The sequence below is a fragment of the Pithys albifrons genome, chromosome 4, assembly GCF_047495875.1.
Source record: "Pithys albifrons albifrons isolate INPA30051 chromosome 4, PitAlb_v1, whole genome shotgun sequence".
Lineage (NCBI taxonomy): Eukaryota > Metazoa > Chordata > Aves > Passeriformes > Thamnophilidae > Pithys > Pithys albifrons.
The window spans coordinates 41,357,911-41,382,973 of record NC_092461.1 but is presented as its reverse complement, the minus strand read 5'-3'; the positions used below and the strand labels follow the sequence as shown (position 1 = coordinate 41,382,973).

At 42.1% G+C, this 25,063-nt stretch overlaps 1 protein-coding gene across 1 annotated transcript in view; it reads right to left on the bottom strand.

Moving 5' to 3' along the window:
• SNTB1 (syntrophin beta 1) overlaps window positions 1-25,063 on the bottom strand; it is a 122,058-nt gene that overhangs the window by 8,769 nt on the left and 88,226 nt on the right. Inside the window, exon 4 of the mRNA XM_071553912.1 lies at window positions 3,985-4,124. Within this exon, the coding sequence (XP_071410013.1) occupies window positions 3,985-4,124 (140 nt within the window). The remainder of the gene's footprint in view (window positions 1-3,984; window positions 4,125-25,063) is intronic.

The following is a 25,063-nucleotide window of genomic DNA, read 5'->3' as shown; positions in this document are numbered from 1 at the left end:
AGCCAGGGAGACACTTCTAATCTTCTCTCATTTCTCCCTTGTCTTTCTACATTTTGGGGACCTTTTCGGCAATATCCTTTGCAAACGTGTGATAGCAGGATGGGTATGGTCCAACATGAAGTGCTGGTGCAGGGTGAGATGCACTGGGACCTGCTTCTCATCCTAATGCTATGAAAAAAGCTTCAACAATGTACTGCAACAGCCAAATCTAGTGGCCTCTTCAGAAAGGACAGTGAAACCAGCACTGACATTCAAAGGAAGCCTTCAGCTGCTCACTTGAGATTTATCTCAGAAGAGACCATGCTACAAGTGCATCAACACTCTCATAGCTCTGCTGGTTAGAACACCACTATCATCTGACCTTTCTATGTCACCCTGACTTAGCCTTTGAAGCCTGCTCTGGACCGGCTGTACTCCTTGAAAACTATGCACATGCTCTCAGTTCATCGGCATGGAGAGAGTCACAGCCACCCTCACTGCCTCAGGAAGATAAGCAGAGAACTTGCACAGCATCTCATACACCTGCTCAGGATTCTCAAGGAACCCAGTGCTCTCTGCCTGTCCCTTTGTCCACCTGCCCAGACAACTAATCAGTGCCCAAACTCCTTCCCCAATTTTTCATGTCATTAGCTATCAAACTGCTTTAATACCTTCTGGTCACAGACATCAGCTGTACAGAAAAGTTACTTACCTGATCTTTAATAAGGGCCCAACATGGGCTGCTTTTTTTTTTTAACCTTTCACTTCATATCTGGCTATGATAGATAACGGAATTTGATTGCAAACATATAAGATGTAATTACTTAAGCCCCATTCCCATGCTAGAGGGAGGCACTGTTATTCAGGCATAAGGAAACACTGAAACAGAGATTATGATGGAAAGGTCCTTGGAGTCAGGGTTGTGTGCCAGCTTCTGTGCCTCCCAGTGCAGAGATTTAAAGGAACAACTTAAATCTGATCTCAGTTTTATTTCAGCTATTACTTATATTCCACACAAAGCTGAAAAAGACTGACTGGAAAATATTTTTAGGTCTTAATAGCATCCAGAGGTTGAAGGCAAACTTTTAACAAACAAAAAGGGCAAGTTGAAATTCTGTTGTTAAAGGACTGTAAGAAGATTGTAATCCTTCTACCACTTTCCAATTTTCTCTGCTCATTATGTCTTGGGTAGATTAAGCATGACTCTGTACAGTATCTGGCACTGAAGTTTTCCAGTTTCAGCAGCTTTTCAAATATGCATTAGCTAAGCAAAAATGTTTTTCCAAGGACTCATAAAAATCTGAAAGATGGGAGCAGCCAAGATTACAATATGAGCTCTGCAAACTTTCCAGGTGAAAAGTTGTAAATGGCACTGATCAATGCACAGAGGGGATTAAAAAACCTTGTCACGAGGAGGGTGATCACTGACCGAGAATGAACACAGCAGTCAATACCAACAGCAAACCCTCTAACTGTACTCAGTGTGACAGATAATGAAAGCAAGACCCTGCAGGGTTTTAATGAGAACCATCCCAAATGGTAAGTGTAATGATTTAGAGAAACTGTTAATTTATGTAACCTGTTCACCTTGAGGATTCATGTATTTATATGTATTTATCACATTGTGACTCCAGTCTGAATGCCAGCCTCTGTACAACTGCTGTTTTTTGACCTGAGTGTTAAATTCACAGTGATATTAGTAAGAAATCACAGAAATAGGGCTGCAATGGTTCTCAGGAGGTCACCCAGCAACTCCCCCTTCGCAGAGCGCAGCTAACTCTGCCGACACACTCCTGTGTCATCCATCCTTCAAAGTCACCAGTGACGAGGATTGTACACCTTTCCTAGAAAATCTAATCCACTACCTCACCTGCACACCAAGTTTTTCACAGGATATACTCTGCCACAAGTGCAGTCAACTATGTGCTGTTGTATCCAGGACGGACCTAGAGAAGAGAAGATGGTCCCCTGTCCTCCTCCTTGTGTCTTATCTTCATACCTGAAAACTATTGACATGTTTTCCATGGTCTTCTCTAGATTGAACTTTCACAGTTTCTTAAGAATTCCCCTACTGATAGTGCTTGTATATATTTGCATCGCTTTCTTCTAGACATTCCACAGTTAACTGGCATCTTTTTGGAAGTGCAATTCCTCACATGAAGGTGGTGTATCACCTGAGACTTTAGTTAGGTATGATTACTACATCTGACTAACATGCAACACTTCTGCTATAACCCAAAATGATTGTCTTTATTATCCCATCTCAAAAACATAACACCTTAAATTTAAGCAGTTTTGCCACACTGTCCAGGTACTTCCCAGAAGAACAAATACTTAGTCACCCATATTCCACCCCACAACAATGCAGCTGATTATTCCCTAGCACTGAACTTTACACTTGTCCTTTCTGAACTGCATCCTGGTTTTCTAACACACCATTTTCCCAGCCTGTAAAGACCCTCCCTTCAGCAGCCTGACACATGTGCTACACAACTTCTCATTCCCCTCCAGCCTGAAGACTAACGATTCTCCACTCAGGCAGGTATCCCATGAGATAGGGAGATGACTATCCCCTCCCAAGGGAAGCCGATCTGTTATTAAATGCCACCTCTTGAGGAGAACTAATCAAGTAAGAGGCCCTCCAAGATGAGGACTGACTACTGGATGCAGAAAATTGGTAGTCACTGATGATGGGGCCTGGCAGTACTCACCAAAGAGTTGTCTTTACACATGACAACATGTGGGCAGGAAGGGACAAGGGTGCACTACAGGATCTCCTGTCACTTTAAGGAGGACTTGGGTCCATGTAGAAATGAAACCCCGAAACAGCGGGGAGTAAATGCATCACCTTCTGCTGGGGTGCTCCTGCTTCTCAAACTGTAAGACTTAGTGACACCTGGACACCCTCCAGCTGCAATACTACCCAGTTTTCACTGGGACTTGTCATCTGGAATTGTCAACATTCATCACCACACCATGCAGCAGGCTGCAAGCTGCAAAGCTTGTGTCTCTTGCCTCATGTTACGATAACAAAGGGTGAGTCAGAAGCTGGATTCCCAGGAAGTCTGAAAGCTCCATCATGGGTATGTAGAGCAGGACAAACAATCCATCAGGGTAATTCACTGAGTTCAATTTTATTTTTTAATATAATGACTCAGCAGCAAAGCCTCAGTTCATTTGGGGAGAGAACTAAGAGATAGAAAACAAAAATTAACTAATGAGAGTGCAGTAAGAGACCATTGCTTTTGGCCAAGTGCAACCAGCCCTTCTGAATGAGAACTCATTGAAAATCGCATAATAGAGGCCTGTAGCAAGGCCAAAACAATGGAACAAGAGCTCTTTCTCAAGCCCTTTGACCATACTGGCAGAGAAACATGATTAAGATTCACTTCAAGAAGCACAGACAGTTTCTACTGCATAAAGACAACCATGGGAAAGCTCTCTCTGAACTAGTGTTGACGGATACCTTCAAAATAATGCGAATAGTTATTTCCAACCTAGATTCAAGAATGTGTCTTCCAAGCTTACCATTTTAAGCAAAAAAAAAAAAAAGGCAGGAATTAATTTTTTAGGGCAGGAAGAGAAGTTGTGCTGAAAGTGTCTCCATTACATATGCAACCCTACAAAAGCCCCAGACCAGTGGTGCAGAACTGCCACAGGAGCATGTTCAACTCAGGGCCAATTTCACTTTGTTTCACCCTGGAGGAGCAGCTAGAAATCAGAGTGCTTCTGCCAAGCCCTCGGGTCTGCACATTGAGATAGAAATCTCAGGAGATCAAGCTCTCAGCTTTTTCGGCACTCCTGTCTCTGTATCCAGGCCAGGCGGTCACATCCATAATCCTGCTGTGCTTCTGGCCATCAGCCTCAGCCAGAATTTGAAGTGGAGGAGAAGAGTTGAAGAACCTGCTTCTCAAACCACAACATTTCAAGTGTGATCTATAGCTGTGCACCAGCTCTACCTATTCTTGGCTGACTCAGCTCTTCCCACTCAAAAAGCACAGGTACCTGGTGGCTAGCAGGGGGTAGGTATGCAGAGGGCTGAACCAAGCTTCCTTCATCCGGGGCATGCTCTCATATATCAAGAGGTCTTTCTCTGTCAAAACCACTAGCACTGGCTTCCAGCGCTTCTCGTTGTCTCCTGGCACCTGAAAAAGAGCAAAGTTTCTGTGAAACAAGAAACAAAGCTACCATCATGCAAAGCCTGACTGTGTGAACATGCTGCGTGAGAAAATGAACAAAGGAGTGTTTGACTTCTTTGACTTTTTGTCATCTTCTACCTGGATTTATAACCAGATGCAGCAGAGAAAAGTGCAATTTCATCTGCTGCTCCCATTAGCACTGCCATTTCCAGCATTTCCTTACCACAGGCTACTCCGTAAGTGCAGTGCTGGAAGAACACTGAGGTGGAGCTGGCTGTTACTTAGCTGTGGCATGCATGAAAGGATGTTAAATGTGTATTTATAATGTGCACCATTCATGTATAGTTGGCACATTAATCTGAGTGCTGGACACTGCTGCTGCTGTTTTTATTTTCGTGAGTGAAATCAGCTGAAAATGTTATCACTATAAAGAGTGACAAGAAGTAAAAACTAGTGGTTTGGGAGCAGATCTTTTTTCCTCATCAGTTCACGTTTTCATTGCTTCTCCTTTGTTCATACCATTCTTTCAGTTTTACATGTGCCTGTTTGTAAAGAGATCCAACCTAAACATGGGGTTGTTCTCAAGCATTGACTCAGTGATGGACCTGCCTCCAAATTTCAAACCCATGTGTCAAAGATGTCTAAAGGCTGAGACATGAGAGTCCTTGAGGGGCCAAACAATCCAGATGTGGAATTCTATTTTGCAGGTTAGATGTGTGACAGTCCACATGGCAACAAAATTACCATTATGGGGACCAAGCATGGATCCTGGTTTCTACTTATGCTACTCTGGCAGCATAGAAGAGTCTTAAAATAGATGAGAATATGAAAAGGCCTTAATTTCAAGTAAGAATTAAGCTCTTTCACAGACAAATCGATAATTTTCCTTTTTGGTGCACATAAAGAAAAAGAAACCCCAGCCCACAATAACACAACCACATTTTCAAACTCAAACATCTTGGCTGGGTACTAAAGGGAATGAAACAAATTCTGAGATTCACCAGAGAATCTGTTTGTCTACGTGACTCCTCCATTAAAACCTTCTCTGATCTAAAGAAGCAGTTGTCTGTGCTGGTTTATGGTTGATGCCAATCTACATGCCATGGGCATGTGTCACTGGGCACATTATTGGGTGGAGAAACATATAAAAGGGATCAAAGTTTGGGCAGGCTAGGAGTGGCACAGCCAGGAAGGGTCATTCAGATCCTCAAGTATGATATGCCTTATCTGATAGACTCAGATTGAGAACCACATGTGAAACACATGTATTTTATACAAAGATAGGGCCCTACAAATTTCTAAGCTTTCAAGGGCTTTCAAGACTGATGTAATATAACTTCACACCAGAACACCAATGCCTAAAGCAGATCTTAAACTAAGATTTTTGGCTCGTATAATATTAGAGATGTGTTTTCCCCCCTGAATTAAGTTCTTTCAATAATCATATTCCTGTTTACAGCATTACTTGCCCACTGGCCGTTCAAGAATCAACCTAAAGTAACAAACAGTTCATCCTTTCAATTTCTTCAGAAGAGTCAATTCTTACTAACAATTTTCTTGTCATGACAGTTTCTTGAAACACAACCTTTCATTTTCAAATAGGGCTTAATAGAGAAGCCAAATAATTAAACACTGCAGAAAAAATGCAAAATCCAGAGCTCTCAGAGTCCATGGACTATGGAAATATTCACATAAGCAAAAAGCACCCTCTGCTTCCTAATGCCACAGCTATTAACTACAGCTAACACCCCAGTTCCTAGTATGGGAATATAGAAATGAGTGTTACAGTTAATGTTAACATTAAATAAATATTATGGTTAATATTAATATTTAATTTTGGAGTGCCTGCCTATGTTCTTTAAGTACAAAGATTTTAGTACATACTTGTGAAAATTTCCAGAAAAGGAAGATAAGTACAAAATCTCTCATAGGACAAAAAAGCAGAATACTCAGATCCTTAATCTGGAGGAGTAAGAAGGCAGTCTACTGGGCTCTTCTTATTTTTTAATTCTGTGACCACAAGCAGTACAAAGTCTATGGGAAACTGCTCATACCTTTTCTACAGAACTATCCTGCCTGTGTAGCATTTTCAATCATGAGCTTTGCTATCAAGTGGCTGGTCAGTAACTGTGACTGCAGAAACTTTGGCAAACACTGATCCCTGTAAAGCAACCACAAGAATGAGCATTAAGCTCATTTTGCCAGCTGGTCCCACAACTTTTTGGTGGACAACTGTAAACATTAGGAGACAGAATTTTCAGTCTGGATTTTGAGGTTACCACCTGCACAGCAAATCCCACAGCTTTGCTCCAGTCCTTGCCTACAGCAGGGTGACTGGAGAAGATATGACTTGGCCATGTGGTATTGAAGGTTTTTGCTCAAGGATAAGTGATCTTACATGACCTTGTTTGTATGGTGTGTACTGGGAAGGGGAAAGGAAGGGAATAATGTTTTCCTGTGCCCTGCTAGGAAGTCCTCTCCCATGAGAAGAGCCATGCAATACACACACTTTTAAACACATTTTTTAAACCTTGCTGGGACCATAGCTGCCTCATTGATGAGGAATGTTGGTGTAAGCAATACTGCTGCTATGTCAGACCTGAAGAAGGATTTGTGTGCCTGAAAGGCTGTCTGTTTTTTTTCCATCTTTAACAGCTGATCTAATAAAAGATATTGCCTTTCCTTAAAAAACTTTGAATTGCATTATTGTTCCCCTATTTCGCTGGGGTTTGGATCAGGCTGTAGCAGCTGATGCTGTGCTGTTCAACAGCAGCTCGCACTTCTGGGAGGTGTCAAAGAGAACATTGTGCCGTAAATGGTAATAGCAGATTTTACAAAGGAAGAGAGGCTGCAAATGCACCATTAGCCTACAGGGCACATTCAGCACAAAACAGCATGGGAAATTAATCCAAATCAAGCAAGTGTCATACCAAGCATGAGTATTATTGTAAATTACAAAACAAAACCAAAAAACATATAGCTCATGGGCAGCTGAGTGAAGGATTTGTTCAAGTGTTAAAGGTTTTAAAATCTGACATATCATAAAGGTAACATGAAATACTTCTGTAAGAATAAATTTAAGCATCATTTGAAATACATATTAAAAGCATTGTTAGAAAATGATTAGGGGCAGCTTCTTAGCCAGAATTTTACAGAACTCTGGAACTTGCACTACAGTTTCTTCGCTCCAGTTCCCATTTGTCATGTACAACTCAGAGTGCACTGATCTGTGTTGCAGACAAATAAAAACACCATCCAGTCTAAAAAACTTTTCAAACTCAACTCTTTTTCGAAGTCAAAATGGTTAGATCAAATCTAGATGAACTACACAAAAGAAAAATCAGTACTCCACAATGAAATGAACCAGCAAATATTTTGCAGTGTTCTCGGCACTGTTCAAGGACCCCTAAGCAACAGGTACCACTGGGGTTACTGCTTACATTCCCATATGAAATTCCACTTCTAGCCAATGAAGCTGCAAATGTTTATACCAGAAGCAAACTTGATTTTTTTCTTTCCTAGACTCACTGTGTCTCTAGACCAAAGTCTTCAAGCACAAACCTGAAAATGGAGAACACACTCTAAGAAAAGAAAACCCAAGTGCAGTAAAGAATCCTTTTTGCTACTCCAAACCTCTTTGCTCGTCATTTACTCACCCCATTAAGTGGCAATGCTACTTTTTCCCATATGCACCTCCCTGCTTTACCTTTCCAAATTCAGAAAATATTCCATGTAAGGCAGAAACGAAATCTCAAGTTTTTGGTGTGTAACAGCATGATGGTTGGGCCTGGGATGACACCAGAGGAGACCTGTGCTCATAACTTGTTCAGCCACAGGCTTGTTCTGCAAAGTCAGCCTAAATGTTCTGTGTTTCCATACGGACACAGTCTCTGCTGGGATGGTAAGTGCTCCTATAACACACACAGCAGGAACAGATGTAAATGTGGACGCAGAAGAAAGTGTGCAAGAACAGCTGCTGTATTTCAAGCAGTTACCTGGAGACTTGCCCACCAGCCTTTGGCTGACACAGGAGCAAACGTGCTCTGGTGCAGAGAGCAGATGGTTCACGCAGTGTCAGGACGCATCAGACCCCACCGAGCTGGGGCTGGATGCCTTTGCAGAGGTGGGACAGCATCGCCCCAGGCTATGTTTTAGGGCAGGATCTGCAGTGTGAAGGACTGACTGCAAATGATGACACAAGCTCAACCCTACCTGTAGGACTGCTCCTGCTGGTTTTCTGGCAATTGCTCACATGCTTAATGTCACTGCTCACTATGTACCCTTGAAGAGTAACTCCTCTGATCACAGCGGAACAGTATTTCAGAGGAGCCAGCTTGCTTTCCCTATAGCGATGGGGACCCTTCAAAGCAATGGGGACCCTTCAATGGGGATCCCAGCTTCCAAATCTTCAACAGTTTTCACATGTAATTAGTTTGCATATCAGTGGAGATAAATCCTTTTACAAACTCTTTGGCACTTTGCCTTTTATCTGCCAGTTCTCCTTTTCACAAGGTGGGGGTTTTTTTTCAATTTCAGTTAATTCACCTACTTCAGGCTCCCAGGAATGGATGAAAGAATATTTTTAATTTATGAGCCTCGCAGATAATTAAATTAGAGGCCTTGGTCTGCTCTGAGAAGCTGGTTTACATGTTTATTACCTCAAAAGGGACATTCCAATTACATTCCTTGTTTAGTAAACAAATTATAAACTGCCAGCAGACTCCATTGCAGCAAGTGTCCAAAATGTGTCTTTTTAGACATCATTGTGAAGGTAGCAAGTTTATGTTCATAATAAGTGGTTTGTTTAACCCCCTTTTTCATCACCTCCTCTCAGATTCCAGACCTACCTGTCCCTTACACAGACCACAGGAAGAGCAACGAAGAAAGAATTTACTTGCTATTTTCCCTCCCCTTTTACTTACAATCTCTCTGTGCTGACAAACCAGATTTGACACAGGCTGGGATATGTTCTGCTATGTATTTCTTGCCTTTCTGTTGTCTTTTGATGAAGGGTTACATCCATGTTCAGAATAAATTTGATTAATTTACAGAAACCTACTTGTCAGTTCCTGAAAATAACAGCTGCGGCTGAAAAGGACTTTTGCAAGATGAACAGCAGGGATGCAGAAATACATCCTGCAAATCCCAGCATATGCAACAACGCTGGTATTTCTGTGAGCTCATTTGATGGGAGGCAATTTGCAATGCAGGAGTGGATGGAAGTGACAGCCGCAGGCAGGGGATATCACCATCTCCCATACCACACACAGATGAGATGTGTTTTGCTGCTAAACTTTGTAGTGTTAAACAGGAAATAATGTGCGTATTGTTCAGAGACGAGGCAAAAAAAAAGCTAAAGAAAATGTGTCTTCTCTCTGACCTCAGTGATGGCTCAAAGGTGGCTTCTGCCATTATCAGACCTGAAGTAGAGTCAATGTATAAATTAAAATCCCTCAAAGGGCACAGTATTTGCTTCTTGTAAGCAGTGAGCAGCAAGTGGTTGATGCACATGCTTAGCCACGGTACCACTGCTGTGCAAGCAGTCAGAGCCATGCAGGTCAGGTGAGAACCACAGCAGGGACCACGTGGATCCAACGCCTGTGCTATCCTGAGCAGAGCCCAGGGATGCACTGACAGCCTCAGTTACAGGCACTACTGAGGATGGACAAGACACTCATTCTCAGAACAGATCTGTTCAAGTCTGAACTCCTTCTAATTATCCTGCAGAAGGAAAGGACACAAGCCAACGTTTCTCAAAATTAACACAGTCAACCACATCAACACAGCAATACTTTCAAGCCATTGTCTTGACTCTGGACTAATGGGATTTTCAAACAGCTGTGGCTCATATCCAAATACCTCGAAAACAAGAGAGGCATCCCAGTGCTCAGGACTCACCCACACAGGAATGGCAGGTGATCTGAGACCTTTTCTGCAGCCACACAAGAATGCCCAAACCCAGTTTTGCAGTAAATGCTTTTTCAGAGTTTGGTGAAGTCAGCTGGAGTTTTTCTAGTAAGTCATTCTAGAGTAGGCCCTTGGGAAATAAGCCTGGAGGGCTGCATATCTCCCAGCTACAGAGAAGATGGAGCCAAATTCTTCTCGGAGGTGCACAGTGAGAGGATGGTGTTCAATACACACAAATCGAAGCAAGGGAAATTTTGATTTGATATTCAGAGAAACTTTATCAGTGTGTGATGGTGGTCAAAAACTGGGACAGATGGTGAAACAGCCACTCCTTGAGATACTCACAACTTGACTGGGCAAGGCCCTAAACAAGCTGGTATAGTTTGTTCTGCATAAAGCAGGGGGGTTGAAGCCCACGTACTCCCTTCCAACCTATATTATTCTGTGAGTCTATAAAACACCAGAGAAAATGGAAGAACTCCAGATTTGGATCAGTGTCATCATTTAAGTTGCCCCTGAGTTAAATTTGGTTGTATAATTCCGTGTATTTCTGTACACATGCAGTTCTTCATGCATATGTGTTGCATGGATCTTGCGTCAATATAAATGAAGTAGTCATATAAAATAGTTACTGCTGTTTAAGGGTGTGCAGGATGATTTGCAGTTACTTCTAACCTTAAATCCTTTAGAGCTGTATAAGATGAACATTCTTGATCCTTCTGACGTGATAGAGTCTAACATTCTGCATTTCCTTTGCATTTTCTGTGGACCCAAAGAGGTTAACTAAATACACAGTAATCCAAGTCCGGGGGACTCAAAAAGGGACAAAATGGTAATACATTTCAGAAGCCTCTACTGTGATCCATGATCCTTTTGCTGTGTATGAAGTTGGGATTTGAAGATCAGTAAGTAAGAGAGATTTTGCAGTGAGACAGGAGACTCTAAATTTCTGATAATGTCAGGAATCTTTCCAGGGAAGAATAAACAGGCAGTACACAAGGAGATGGCAAATGCCCCATGCCATTTGTTAAGACACCGACTGCTTTTCACCTTAGAGAAGGTGACCATTGTGTTTTAAGAAGTATGCTGGTGCTTCCTGGGTAAAACAGATTTTCTTCTGTAGCAGAATCTTCAGACCATGAGAGCACTGTCTGAAATTAGAGTAATGGTACTTTATGATAGCAAGGCTCTGCAAATAGCAAAGGTTTACCCCTGAAAAGATACAGTGTTGAACTAAATTATTTCTGTAAAAAAACCTGTGTGTTGCCTTTTTTTTTCTTTGTTTTTTTTCCACTTTTATTGCTTCTCAGAAACTGCCATTGAGATCAGGAAAGGGAAGAGGACATTCCATCATTCAAGGGCTGTGGCAAGCAGTACCTGCTGAACCTTTAAGTCACAAGGACAGAGCCAGAAGGCAAGTCAGACACAGAGGAAGGTCAGAACAGCCCAGCTCCATTGGCCACTGAGGCATTTAATCAAGAGACAGTGGACAGCTAAAGTTCAACTGACCTTCAAGAAATGCCTGATTGGGAACAAACGTGGTCTGGAAGAGGTCACATTTAGTACTGCTTATAAAAGAGGCACTGGGGAAGGAGGACAAACCTCAGGCTTTTCTATTCAGTTACACTGATTGAACAAATTAATGGAAAACCTGAAGAATGGAAGTGAGCACAAATCTGTTCTATTAAAGCCAAAAACCTCTGTAAAAGTGGGGGCAGTCACAACTGCCTACCTCCATGAACTGCCAGCAACTGTTTGACCTACCAGCACCTGTGTTTCACACAGCAATCTCTCTCTCTTCCAGCATGCTCACACCACACATTCAGGATACAAGTGAAGCTGCTATTAGCAGACAACTTTGAACCTGTTGTGTGTTCATGCATAGCTTATTTATTAGGTGCCTGTGCTCTTCAGACTGTACATGAAAGTGGCTATAAACCTGCTTTCTGAAACATATCTCATGAACATATCACCAAAAAGCTGGTGATAGCAGCTGCCTAAAGTTAAAAAAATGTTTAATTAAAAAACTAAGAAGGACCATGGCATGGTCGTGTATCTCCCACTTCAGTCAGTGAAGCTATTTTGCACATCATGGTCAGCCACAGAAGAAAAGGAATCATATCTGTGAATGGCTTTGTGTTAGAGGTACAACAACAGACAGGGAGCTTTAGAAGCTGTACCACATCCCCTGTGGTACACATCCCAGTCAAGAATGGATATTGTGACACAGTGGTGGGGAAAACAGGTTGTTCCAGGATACCAAGATTGACCATGGATCTCTGCTGTGCTGGAGTTTTGCTGTGAGCAGAGTTTTCTGTTTAGGCCAAGGCAAAGCATTTTTCGAGGGAGCTCATCACCATCATTGCAGCATAATAGTAGTTTTACAGGAGTAGAATCCATGTACAGACACCACTGTACTGAGTTTCAACTCAGTGTCTTTGAAGAGTCTATAACTTACAATTGAGTCTGACCTCTCCTGATCAAACAGGTACCACAATAGGAAAAATGAGTAAATAATACCCATTGCCTCAAAAGATACATACATCTCATCTTTCAGTTCAGTAGAAGTGTGTGGATTTCTAAACAACAGCTCAAGAACAATTTTCAACAGTATCCAATGAAATCTGAATGTTGGAGGTGGACTTTTGATCTGAAAGGAGCTTGCAGATTTTAATGATGGCTGAAACATGAAAAAATACCATTTGAAATTATTACAGTGTCTGTTTGGTGAAGGACAGATAATCATTGATGTCTACATTAAAACTACAGTGACAGAAATCTGTCCCAGGAGATGTTCTGTGCCTTTCTCTATCAAATTGTCTCTCCTAATACTCAGTCTCAGAAATAATGGTTCATCATGACTTGCACCTTTTGAAGACTGACAGATCTGATTACTTTACTCAAGGTTCATAATAAATCACAAGTGCAGGAAGAAAAAATAGTAGGGGAGCAATACAGAGAGAACAAGATGTTTTATTCTCTTTGTTATTATGTTGTCTGAAGAACAGTCCAGAATACTGTGTCATTTCAGTCTGTGTGCCACTGAACAATATTCTAGAATACTGAGGGAATGCAATGCAACTAATGACCTCAAGCAAATGAATGAATTCACTACATGCCTGGCAAAAAAACATATTATCTTCAAAAAACACTGTTAAAATCTGTAGGCTGTGATGTAACAACTGGAATTTTGAACTTGCTGAGACATATTTGGAAGCCTTATTGAAAAAGCAAAAATTCAAATAGAATCCTTAATTATTTGCCTTAATTTTGAAAAAAATGTGGAGCAGCCACAGATGTCTGAAAAATTTGGTGAAAATTAGTAACAATTTGGAATTCAAATCTACTTATTTAGATGCCTAAGCAAAGATTTATCACAAAAAAATCCTATATTTGTCTTTTTTGTGATTTATTTATTTATCTGGTTGTCATTTTTCAAAGACATTCAAGTATTTGAGACCTTTTTCATTATCTTCTTTTTAAAAATGGCTAGAAAATCTGTACCTCCACCAGCACACGTCAGATGGAGAATGCTCTGACCAGGAACAACAATTGAGGGGCCCTGCCTCCTGCCAGGAGGAGGAGAGGGACGAAGATGATAATCGGGTTTACTGGGCTGTGTGGGTTCGATGGCCTGGCACATCGGATCCTCAGAAATACCGAGCTTTGGTAGATACTGGTGCCCAATGTACATTAATGCCATCAGAACATGAGAGTACAGAGACTGTGTCTATTTCTGGAGTTACCGGAGGGTCTCAGGACCTGTCGGTGGTAGAGGCTGACATGAGCCTAACAGGAGACCAATGGGAAAAGCATTCCATTGTGACAGGCCCAGAAGCCCCTAGCATTCTTGGTATGGACTATTTAAAATGAGGACACTTTAAGGACCCGAAGGGGTACTGGTGGGCTTTTGGTGTAGGCACAGTGATTGAAGGAGAGTCCAAACAGTTGTCTACTCTTCCTGGTCTCTCAGAAGACCCTTCCGCTGTGGGATTACTCCGAGTCAAAGATCAAGAAGTACCGATGGCCACTGCAACTGTACATAGGTGACAGTATCGTACAAACCGAGATGCTGTGATTCCCATCCATAAAATGATCAGGAAGCTGGAGAGCCAAGGGGTGGTCAGCAGAACACACTCACCCTTCAACAGCCCTATCTGGCCTGTACGTAAATCAGATGGAGAATGGAGACTGACTGTGGACTATCGTGGCCTGAATGAAGTTACGCCACCGCTGAGTGCTGCTGTGCCAGATATGTTGGAGCTCCAGTATGAGTTGGAGTCCAAAGCAGCAAAGTGGTATGCCACTATTGACATTGCTAATGCGTTCTTCTCCATTCCTCTGGCACCAGAGTGCAGGCCATAGTTTGCTTTCACCTGGAGGGGCGTGCAGTACACCTGGAACCAATTGCCCCAGGGTTGGAAACACAGTCCAACCACTTGTCATGGGCTGATCCAGGCCACATTGGAGAAGGGTGAGGCCCCAGAACACATCCAGTATATTGATGATGTCATTGTATGGGGAGACACAGCAGAAGAAGTCTTCGAAAAAGGACGAAAGATTATTCAGATTCTCCTCAAAGCTGGTTTTGCCATCAAAAAGAGCAAGGTCAAGGGACCTGCCAGAGAGATTCAGTTCCTTGGGGTGAAATGGCAAGATGGACGTCACCAGATTCCAACCAACGTCATCAATAAGATTGTAGCAATGGCTCCACCAACTAACAAGAAAGAGACCCAAGCGTTTCTGGGAGCCATAGGCTTCTGGCGAATGCACATCCCAGAGTACAGCCAGATCGTGAGCCCTCTCTATTTTGTGACCCGTAAAAAGAACATTTTCCAATGGGGTCCTGAACAACAACAGGCATTCAGGCAGATCAAGCAGGAGATTGCACATGCCGTGGCTCTTGGACCAGTCAGGACAGGACCAGATGTGAAGAATGTACTTTATTCCACAGCTGGAGATAAAGGTCCCTCCTGGAGCCTCTGGCAAAAGGCGCCTGGTGAGACACGAGGGCGACCACTTGGTTTCTGGAGTCGAAGCTACAGAGGCTCTGAGGCCAATTACACCCCTATGGAGAAGGAAATCCTAGCGGCATATGAAGGCATACGAGCAGCCTCAGAGGTAATTGGTACTGAAGCCCAGCTTTTCCTGGCACCTCGACTACCGGTGTTAAGCTGGATGTTCAAAGGAAAAGTGCCCCCTACACACCATGCCACCGATGCCACGTGAAGCAAGTGGATTGCTTTGATTACACAACGTGTTCGAATTGGGAGCTCGAATCGCCCTGGAATTCTAGAAATTATAACCAATTGGCCTGAAGGTGGGAACTTCAGCCTGGCAGATGAAGAAGAGGAAGAGTCAGTGAGTCGAGCTGAAGAAGCTCCACCATATAATCAGCTGCCAGATGAAGAGACACGCTATGCCCTTTTCACTGATGGTTCTTGCCGTATCATAGGGAGGAGCCGGAAGTGGAAAGCAGCTGTGTGGAATCCCACCCAGCGGGTGGCAGAAGCCACTGAGGGGAAAGGCGAATCGAGTCAGTTCGCAGAACTCAAAGCTTTCCAATTGGCCCTAGACATTGCAGAAAGAGAAGGATGGCCAAGGCTCTACTTGTACACCGATTCATGGATGATAACAAATGCCCTCTGGGGATGGCTAGACCGGTGGGAGAAGATGAATTGGAGGCGTAGAGGGAAGCCCATCTGGGCTGCAGATCTGTGGCAAGACATTGCTGCCAGAGTAAAGAAATTGAACGTGAGAGTCCGCCATGTAGATGCCCATGTGCCCAAAGGCCGAGCTAATGAGGAACAAGATAATAACAGACAGGCAGACCGAGCTGCACAGATTGAGGTGTCACAAGTAGACCTCGATTGGCAGCAAAAGGGAGAATTGTTCCTAGCTCAATGGGCCCATGATGCTTTAGGCCATCAAGGCCAGGACACAACCTATAAATGGGCACGAGACCGAGGGGTGGATTTAACCATGGACACTATTTCCCAGGTTATCCGCGATTGTGAAACCTGTGCTGCCATTAAGCAGGCAAAAAGACTGAAGCCCCTTTGGTATGGTGGACGCTGGGACAAGTATAAATACGGAGAGGCCTGGCAGGTTGACTACATCACATTGCCACAGACTAGCCAAGGTAAGCGCTATGTGCTTACCATGGTTGAAGCGACCACCGGATGGTTAGAGACATATTCAGTACCACATGCAACGGCCTGCAATACTATCTTAGGCCTTGAAAAACAGGTCTTGTGGAGGCATGGCACTCCAGATCGCATTGAGTCAGATAATGGGACTCATTTCAAGAACAATCTAGTGGCCACTTGGGCATGGGAGCATGGTATTGAATGGGTGTATCACATTCCATATCACACACCTGCTGCTGGAAAGGTTGAAAGGTGCAATGGACTGTTAAAAACAACTCTGAAGGCACTAGGTGGAGGAACCTTCAAGAACTGGGATAAGCATCTAGCCAAGGCCACCTGGTTGGTTAACACCAGAGGCTCTGTCAGTCGAGCTGGTCCTGCCCAAGCAGAATCCCTCCACACGGTAGATGGAGACAAAGTTCCAGCGATTCACTGGAGAGGCATGTAAGGGAAATCTGTCTGGATTACCCCTCCCTCGGGCGAAGACAAACCCATTCGTGGGATTGTTTTTGCCCAAGGGTCCGGAAACACCTGGTGGGTAATGAGGAAAGATGGTGAGATCCAGTGTGTGCCCCAAGGCAATCTAGCCTTTGGGAAAAACTAATTATGTGCTTTGAGTTGTGTTTTGCAGGAAACCAGACACGAGATGAGAAAGACCCAAACAAAGCCAGTACTGGTATCCCATGATGTCCAACGATAAGGCAGCCCTAAACTGTGGACTAGGCCTCAACTTGGAACTGTGACTCTAACCAAAAGGCAAAGGACTAAAGCTGAACTGATGATGGTGTTGATCCTTGATGACAAGACATCTGCCTCGAAGGACCGCATATGGACTATATATATATATATGTGTGGGATATAAGCAAATGCAATACAAGGATTGTGTGGAAAGACCAGTGTGGAATAAGGGGTGGAGAATGTAATGGTTTGACCCATGGCTTCCTCAGTAACCATTGTATCTAAGGAAGTTACAAGTATTCCACACGTGTCTTCCACGTAGCAGAGGGGGAGTGTTTTTGTTGTTTCTGCCTTCCCTGTCCTTGGCTGAGGAGCTGGAGGGAGGTGGTGGAAGTCTGGTCCCTCTGGTCCCTGGTGTTTCTCCTGTCCTGGGTGAGATTGTTTCATTCTTGTTCCCTTTCCTTGAGGTTTTAAATTGTGTTTGTTTTGATTCATTCGGTTTCTTTAGGTTGGGTTGGTGTCTTCCCTATTTTCCGGCTAATCAATCCCCTTTTCTCCCTTCCCCTCTCCCCTGGGGGGTGGGATCCTATTTATTGTATATACAGTGTGGTTTGTAAATGTTAGTAAATATAATTTATTCTTTTTATTCAGTTCAGTTTCTTTAGAGTGCGTGTCTTTTCTGGTTTTTTTTTCCCCTTTCCTTTGCTGAGAAGGTTCTGGGAGGGGGGAAGGGGGGCCAGTCCAGGGTTGGCAACAGCCAGGCCAAACCTGCGACAGACCTCCACAAGCTATCCAAGACTCCATCAACCTGCCTTTTTATTTTTTTTGGGGGGGTGGGGGGAGGCAGAAGGGGGTTGGACAGGGAAAGGGAACTTAAAAATGTAGTTTCCATTTTAACTTATCAAACTCATAATTTTCTGATTGGCAGGATGATTTTTTTCCCCAGAAACCCACCTGCACTCCAAGAGACACTATTCAGCAAACAGGTATTGAATTTGCTTCACCTTGGCAACAAGTGCAGAATGCTGGGAGATCATCCAGCAGGTCTCTATGGTGGATCCAGGCATTAGTGGATCCCACGGTGCCCATAAAGGTAGGAAATGAATAGCTATTCCACTTAATATCCAATTCACTTTCTTTCACTACTTAACCAAGGCAAAACTGAATTTAAAATCTTTGCCCTTTCAGAGAGTTCTGTTTGATTTGGGATTTGTTAGTTTTCTAAAGGATCTGTAAAGAAGACGAACAGTATTTAAACAGAAGTACCACTTGCCCCACTGAAAAGCTGAAAATACTGTTCTGCTTTCCAAGGCTTAAGCCCATCACTAGTTCAGAAATATAAATGTCTAGACTCACAGGAAGAGGGCTATAGAATCATAGAATTGTTTTAGTTGGAAAAGACCTCTAAGGAACCTCTTAGATGACTTGAAAAAAGGTGAACTCTACTCAGGAGAGGACAGACCTTGTTCCCAAGGTTTGTCTAGCTTGTTCTGTAAAACTTTCCCTGACAGAAATCCCAAGCTACTCTATCGTAGTCCTTGGCCAGTTTCACCATTAGGAAGTTGTTGTCCATACTGGAGCACATCCACTGTAATCTTGGGGATACTGTGAGTTCAGCTATTATTAAATGCTTTGAAAGAAACAGAAAACTCAAATCTGTTTTTTTAGCTAAATGTAGTTTCAAGATGGCCATTACACTAACACTGCCAAAGTAATTTCAGGAGAGCAATGGTCACAGAGCAAACAGGGAAATGGGAAGAATGCAGGAGAGAAGGTTCAGAGTTGCAGGATCCAGTGAGTCATCAGTCTGATTTGCTGGACAGCTGTCACCACTAACGCTCTGGTACATGAAGAAACACACACACATCCCCAATGCTGCAAAAACAACTGACAAGGCAGCTTAATAGGAAACCACTATTACCAACTCTAGCCAGCCAAAGCTCCCTTGGGGATGTCAAGTGGGGCTTGAAAATCTGTCTGAGGTTTGCTTGGTATTTAAAATACATTTTTAATTCTTGCTGATACATCAAGCCTTTTTGCTTTGCTGACATTCCATAGTTTCAAGCTTTTCTCCGTGGCTAGGAACATACAATAAAAATGAGAGCTCAGCTTTCACAAAACCTCTTTATTTCAGAAGATGCAGTGGAAGAAATATCCCTAAAGTAAAAATATTCAAGCTATAAGGTTTGCACCTATGGTCAGGATGTCAAATGCCACTTCTCAACAGGCATCACTTTCCCAGATCTGATACTGTTTATATTACAAGACCTGACAAGATCACAACTCCTTTAATTAATCTACTACCTATCACGAAGAAATTTAGCAAATATTGAAGAGCATGTGTTAATAGAAACTATGAATATTCAAGAGTCACACAAGCAAGACAAATAAAGAATCTTCTACTTGGCAGTTACCTATCCTGAACTTTAAATTAGTCACACAGGACAAATGGATTTAGTGCTGTGTCATGTTATGTCATAGATTACTGAAAAATACACAGTTAGGGCCATCAATCTATAGACACAAATCCTACAAATATCGCAAATTGCATGCAATAAGATATGCAATTTTGAAAGCTAATGCTCTTTATCTGGTTCTAATTCTCAGTGTTTCATATTTTTAAAATAATTATAGAATTTAACTACACACAGGAAATTCTACTGAGAACTGAACATTATTCTAGAAGAAAAAATTGGGAAGATTAAAGTTAATTTCCAAAGTTAGTATAACCCGATTGTATGCTACAGGTTATCTGCTTGGTGCCAGGATGGGAAACTAAGACTTCAGACTGAAAAACTATCCCTGGAATACATTATTTAATAAAATGAAAAACTTCCTCATAACAGCAAATAAGACTTTTAGATCTCTTAACAAACATATCACATACCAAAGAGAAATTATTTTTAGCACAAGGGACATATGATCTCAGGAACCAACTGCTTTGATCAATGGAAGTTTTTTCCTGCTGTGGGCTAATAAATCACCCCAAGTAGCAAGTGTCAGCCATTTACCATATGAACCAGCTGAGGATACCAGGAACATCACAGTGCTGCTATTGCTTCTGCACCTATAAGAAACTGGAAACTCCAAGAAGACAAACATGTGTGAATATTACCAAGTGACTAGACCTAATTCCACCCTTAGAGTTAGAAATGTACTTGCCCTGAAGTCACTGGGAAATTTAACAAATTATTTCTTTTAGTTTTATTCCTAAGGTAGAGATAGATATTTGTCTTTTCATTGAGATCTCTTTCACAGTTTGCACTGATCTAAATATATATGCTGGTATAAAAAATTTTAAGTAATTTGGTTGAGTAACACTGCAAAAAGAAAATAGGAAACTGTATTTCATTACATGGTCATATGCTAATATTCACATAACCCATTTCAGAAGTATAACAAATGGGATTGCATTGGATATCACACCAGCAGTTTCATACCAAAATTTCTGGATTTTTAAATACCATGTCCTCGCTGGCTTTTTTATTTCCTTAGCTATATGGAAAACAGTCAGGCACAATTAAGTATTTGTCAGAAAACAACTTATTAATTAACACCATTCTGTGTGCATGGGCTGAAACCCACGTTCTTTGCTTGCCAAAAAGCTTCCATTTCTGCCTCATGTTTGTGCTCTGAACTAAACATAGTTACAGATACATGGCTTGACACAACTGACCAGGGCAAAAAAGAACAACTGCTGCCACGGTTTTTCAGAACCAGCAGCCAGTGAGATTTTCTAAAGATAGGTAGGGGGTCAGCAAGGCTTCACCTCTGCATCTCCTAAAATTCCCTGCTGGCAGATCCTTGATTAAACTGGGCAGAAATAGATGAAATCCCAACTAAGACATTTAAATTTGTGGCAGATCTTGAAAGATGAAAGGAAGGTGAAGGGGGGAGAGTAAGTTACAGCATTTTTTAGGCTTAACTTTCAAAATACAAGATCTGACTTCAATTGTCTTTATATCCTTTCAATTCTACTGACGTCAACAGATTTACTCCTAAATTATGCCAGATGGGAATCTGGCTAGCTATTACCACATTTTCATGCATGTAACTAGCACCCCTTTAAAAGCACTGTTTATTCAAAAGTGCATTCTCAGACAGCAGGGATGCTCAGATAACCCAGCAAACATCAGAGGAAGGGGTACTCAGTGATGGGTAATGCTGAGGCAGAGCTGCAGAGTGACAGAAGGGGAAGAGAAAGAGATCTGGAGCAAATTTCATTTGCTGTTATCTGCACGTGCGCATAACCTTCATCACTACTGAATCCTGGGCACCAAGCTGATAACCTCTGGGCCTAACACAAGGCAACATGGTGGCTATTTGCTTCTTTGGTAGAAAAGCAGTATGAGGTCTGTGTTATTTCTGAGACTGGTATTCTTACATTGCATTTCTTAGCAGAGCAGTCTTGTAGTGCTGTTATTTCCAAAACTATGAACCCCTTTGCAGCTCCACACAGCTTACAGGTGTGTAACCACTATCAGTTAGTACTTGTCTCCTTGTCACTGTTTTTCAGAATTGTTCGCTCACTTGGATCTGATCCTGTAACCACAACCCATTCCTTCTGCTCTTGCTTGCAAATTTCCTACCAGCTGTTTCAAGTTATTTGAAGGGGCTAGAGACTGAAGTTTTACTTGATGCGTCCAGGCTAATGGAAACTGATGATATACATGACCTTTGATGAATGCAAACAACCCCTCTATCCAATCTGAAGGGAAAGATGACAGAGAAGCTAAAGTGTCTCTCTGAGATCTCCTCGCAGCTGTGAAGAATTAATCTTAGATACTTATGACAGGTACTGTCTCCCACTTCCTTTCTCCCAGGCCCTGTTCGTTTTTCTGCACTCATCCCTTTGGCTTATGTCCCACAAGAACAAAAATCACAACAGAGACACATCATCTGATACGTGGTTCCATGTTTCCTTTTTCTTCTGGCCTACTCAGATGCTTATAGTTTGGAACAGAGTCTACTGCTATTGGTACTATTTATGTTGCAATCTCACACCATGGGATTGCAGGTTTGGCTATTCCCTAGGCACTGTTATACTAACGTAATTCTTATGTTATTATCCATGACAATCACCCCCTAAATCAGTGCTGTTCATTCCTCGTTTCAAATTCTTGCAGCAACAAAGAATACAATAGCAAGTCAGCTCATCCTCAATAGCCAGCTTCCCCAAAACACAAAAAGAGGGGGACATCCAGACAAAAATATCACATAAAAGGTTATCACACTACCCATGCAGCTGTGCAACCTCTCTCCACACTTCTTTTTGCAATACTTCCAGCTTCTTCCACTTCTTGCAGTTGCCTTTGCCTTGTTAACACCTGCCTGCAAGTTTTGGGCAAGCAGATTTAAGCCTCTGTTTTGAAATTTTAGGTGGGAGAACATTAATGTATTATTCAATCCTGAGATTCAGAGATCCAAAGAACATATAAGCAGTTTTTAAGTGGAGTAAATAAGTGTGTGTGTTCAAACATGAAGTTTTGATGCATTCCCCAACCTGAAGAGCCCCGCACTAAGCCTCAAAGGGTGAGAGAAGCCAGAGATAACACCATAAAAGACTTCACAATAACGTACAAGCTTTTCGTTTCACAAATAAATAGACAAGCTTCTATTCTCATAGCTGGCCTCTCCTCAAAGTGAACCTTTTAGAGCCATTTCCATAAACATTACTGGCATTTCCAGCACGAAGTACAAAAAGCAGCTATAGCCACACTACACATCGGCAGCTACTCTGGCCAACGTCTCCAAGTATTTTCAGCACAAGATCCACAAATGAATGTTTGCACAGTTGCATTTGCTCAGCAGAAATGTATAAACAAAAAAAGCTCCAATAATAACACAATATGTTCACACACTTTTGGGAATTTTCACTGCAGCTCACAGTCATTAGGGATTAAACCCCAGGTGCTTCCTTCCAGCAGGGATACTGTTATTGTAGGAGCACCTGAAACACAGGGAATCCAAATAACATCCAAGAAAAACCTTTGGTAAGTCCATTTATCTTCAACAGCAATGTCACTACACTGGGAGTAGAAGGTCCAAGCCCCCACATAGTCCTTCAGATGTACAGCCAGAGAAAGAGCCACTTTGGCTCCAGACCCCAATTCCCTTTTTGTACTCTGACTAATGAATAAGCCAATACACCCTTCTAAAGAAGGTGGGGGAAACCCCTGTACTTAAAAAAGTGTTCCAGGGTATCCACCTGGGTCTCCAAGATGGTCCTCAACAATCCTGCAGTTGGAAGTGGTGAGAATGGCTCTGCTTTTGCTGAAATTGCTGGAGCTGATGACAAGATGGCTCACTCTTTGTAACAGCGTGACATCTACGTACTACCATTTTTTAGCAATGACTCTTCTGATTGCTATCTCCAAAAAGTTTAACTTCTATCACTTGCTATACCTGTGACTCCACTGCTGTTGTCTGATTTTTCTGAAAAAAGATTAAGCTGTTAGAACAGAAAAATACTTCATGACACTATTAGACAAAAAAAAAGGGACTTCATGGGACATTTCAGCAAGCACAGCTCTAAAATAGACTGCAGAGTCTTCTATGGATCCTATTGAGTGGTTATTACTAAGGACAGTGTAACACAACTCTGCCAAAATTTCATAATTTCTGTGTGCCATGCTAGTGCCAGAAAAAATCCAGTGTAATTCCAACAGGTTCTTCCATGAGATCAAGTGAGACACAACAGTACCTAATTTCTCTAACCCTCTTTATGTTTGACAGAATGAGTTCTCAATGCCTCATGTGACTGTGAAGCCACTTCACTACTTTCACATCCACCCTCTCCAACCTTGAAAATGTTTCACACTTGTGGAGCTTTACCAGGAACAATACAAGGATGGAGCAGCTTCTCATACCTCTAGAGAACTTTACTCTTCTAGTAGATCCTGGTTTGGATACTCCCCTTCTCACCCTGTCCCTTTCATCTGTTTCCTATCTTCCATCCAAAGTCTAACGTGAACACCAAATATTGCATCTCTCTGTATTTCAGGTTTTTCCATTGGATTTCACTGGATTTTCTATTTGAAGTAGTAACAGTCTTTCAGCCTTACTGATCAGATTTCACTGCACAAAGAGGAGGGCACAAACCAGTGTGTGATCTGTAGAAATCTAATTTATCCTGTCTCTATTTCTCTGTTCCCTGCCATCTGGTTGTTTAGGGCTTACCCTAAAATTGGAAATGTTGTTTCCTTATGTAGTCATTGAGCAACTCTTCTTTCCTTTCCTTATCCTTCAAGTGAGGAAAACAGTCAAGAGAAGGATATTGTGCATCTTGTTAGGTTTGTGACCTATCTTTCTACAAGAATGATTAGCAAAACACTATCTCTTCCTAGATTTAGAATTGTAAAATGAGATGAAAATCTGATCCTTCAAGAGAAGTGTTATTTTTTGGAAATTATCAGAAACAGTGATGCTGTCTGCTTATTGTAATTCAACAATTGGTCTCAGGGCTTTAACCTGTGAAGAAGGGAAAACTTTTCTAAAGTATTGCTAAATAAGGTATCTACTACTACTAATAAAAAAATATATCAATTCTCCTAAAATCCTTGCAATGCCACAATAGTTATTAGATTATAAGCTCTGACAAGGTTAAATCTAATGTTATTCAAAGGCTGTTCCCCGAAGTAGCTTCCCTTTTGGTAGTAGAATCATTGTCTTACTGTTTAAATATTCAGGTTTTCCTCTCTATTTCACAGTTCATAAAGCACCTTTATGGTGTAGAGGTTGGCGGTTGGTTTTTTTTTCCCAAACAGATAGAAGGCAGTTTGTTTTTCCAGCTTTGATTAAATGCTACATCCTACAAGCAATGAACTTGTGATACTGCTCTGCTGTTTTTAATTGTCTCCTTCTATTAAGATGCCAGCACTGTGTGTCTTTCCTGCAGCCCCAGCACAGTTTTGCTCTGTGCCTGGCACAAGCCCTGCCGGGTCTGAGGTTAATGTGTACACAGTACAACTCATTAGCCGTGCGTTGCTATCTGAGCCAAAAATCAACATGATTGATCCAACAATATGTTTGGGCTTGGAACTAAGACTCAAATGAGGTCTCACCAAAAGCAAAGGTCAGCAACTTGGCACAAATTTTGCTGTGCACAGAGAAAGCTTTTCTTCCAAACTATTTATCAGGGAAGGTACAAATGACAACTAATACAGGCCTCATTAAAAATGAGCAGAGGAAACCCCTTGGAGAGGGTAAGGA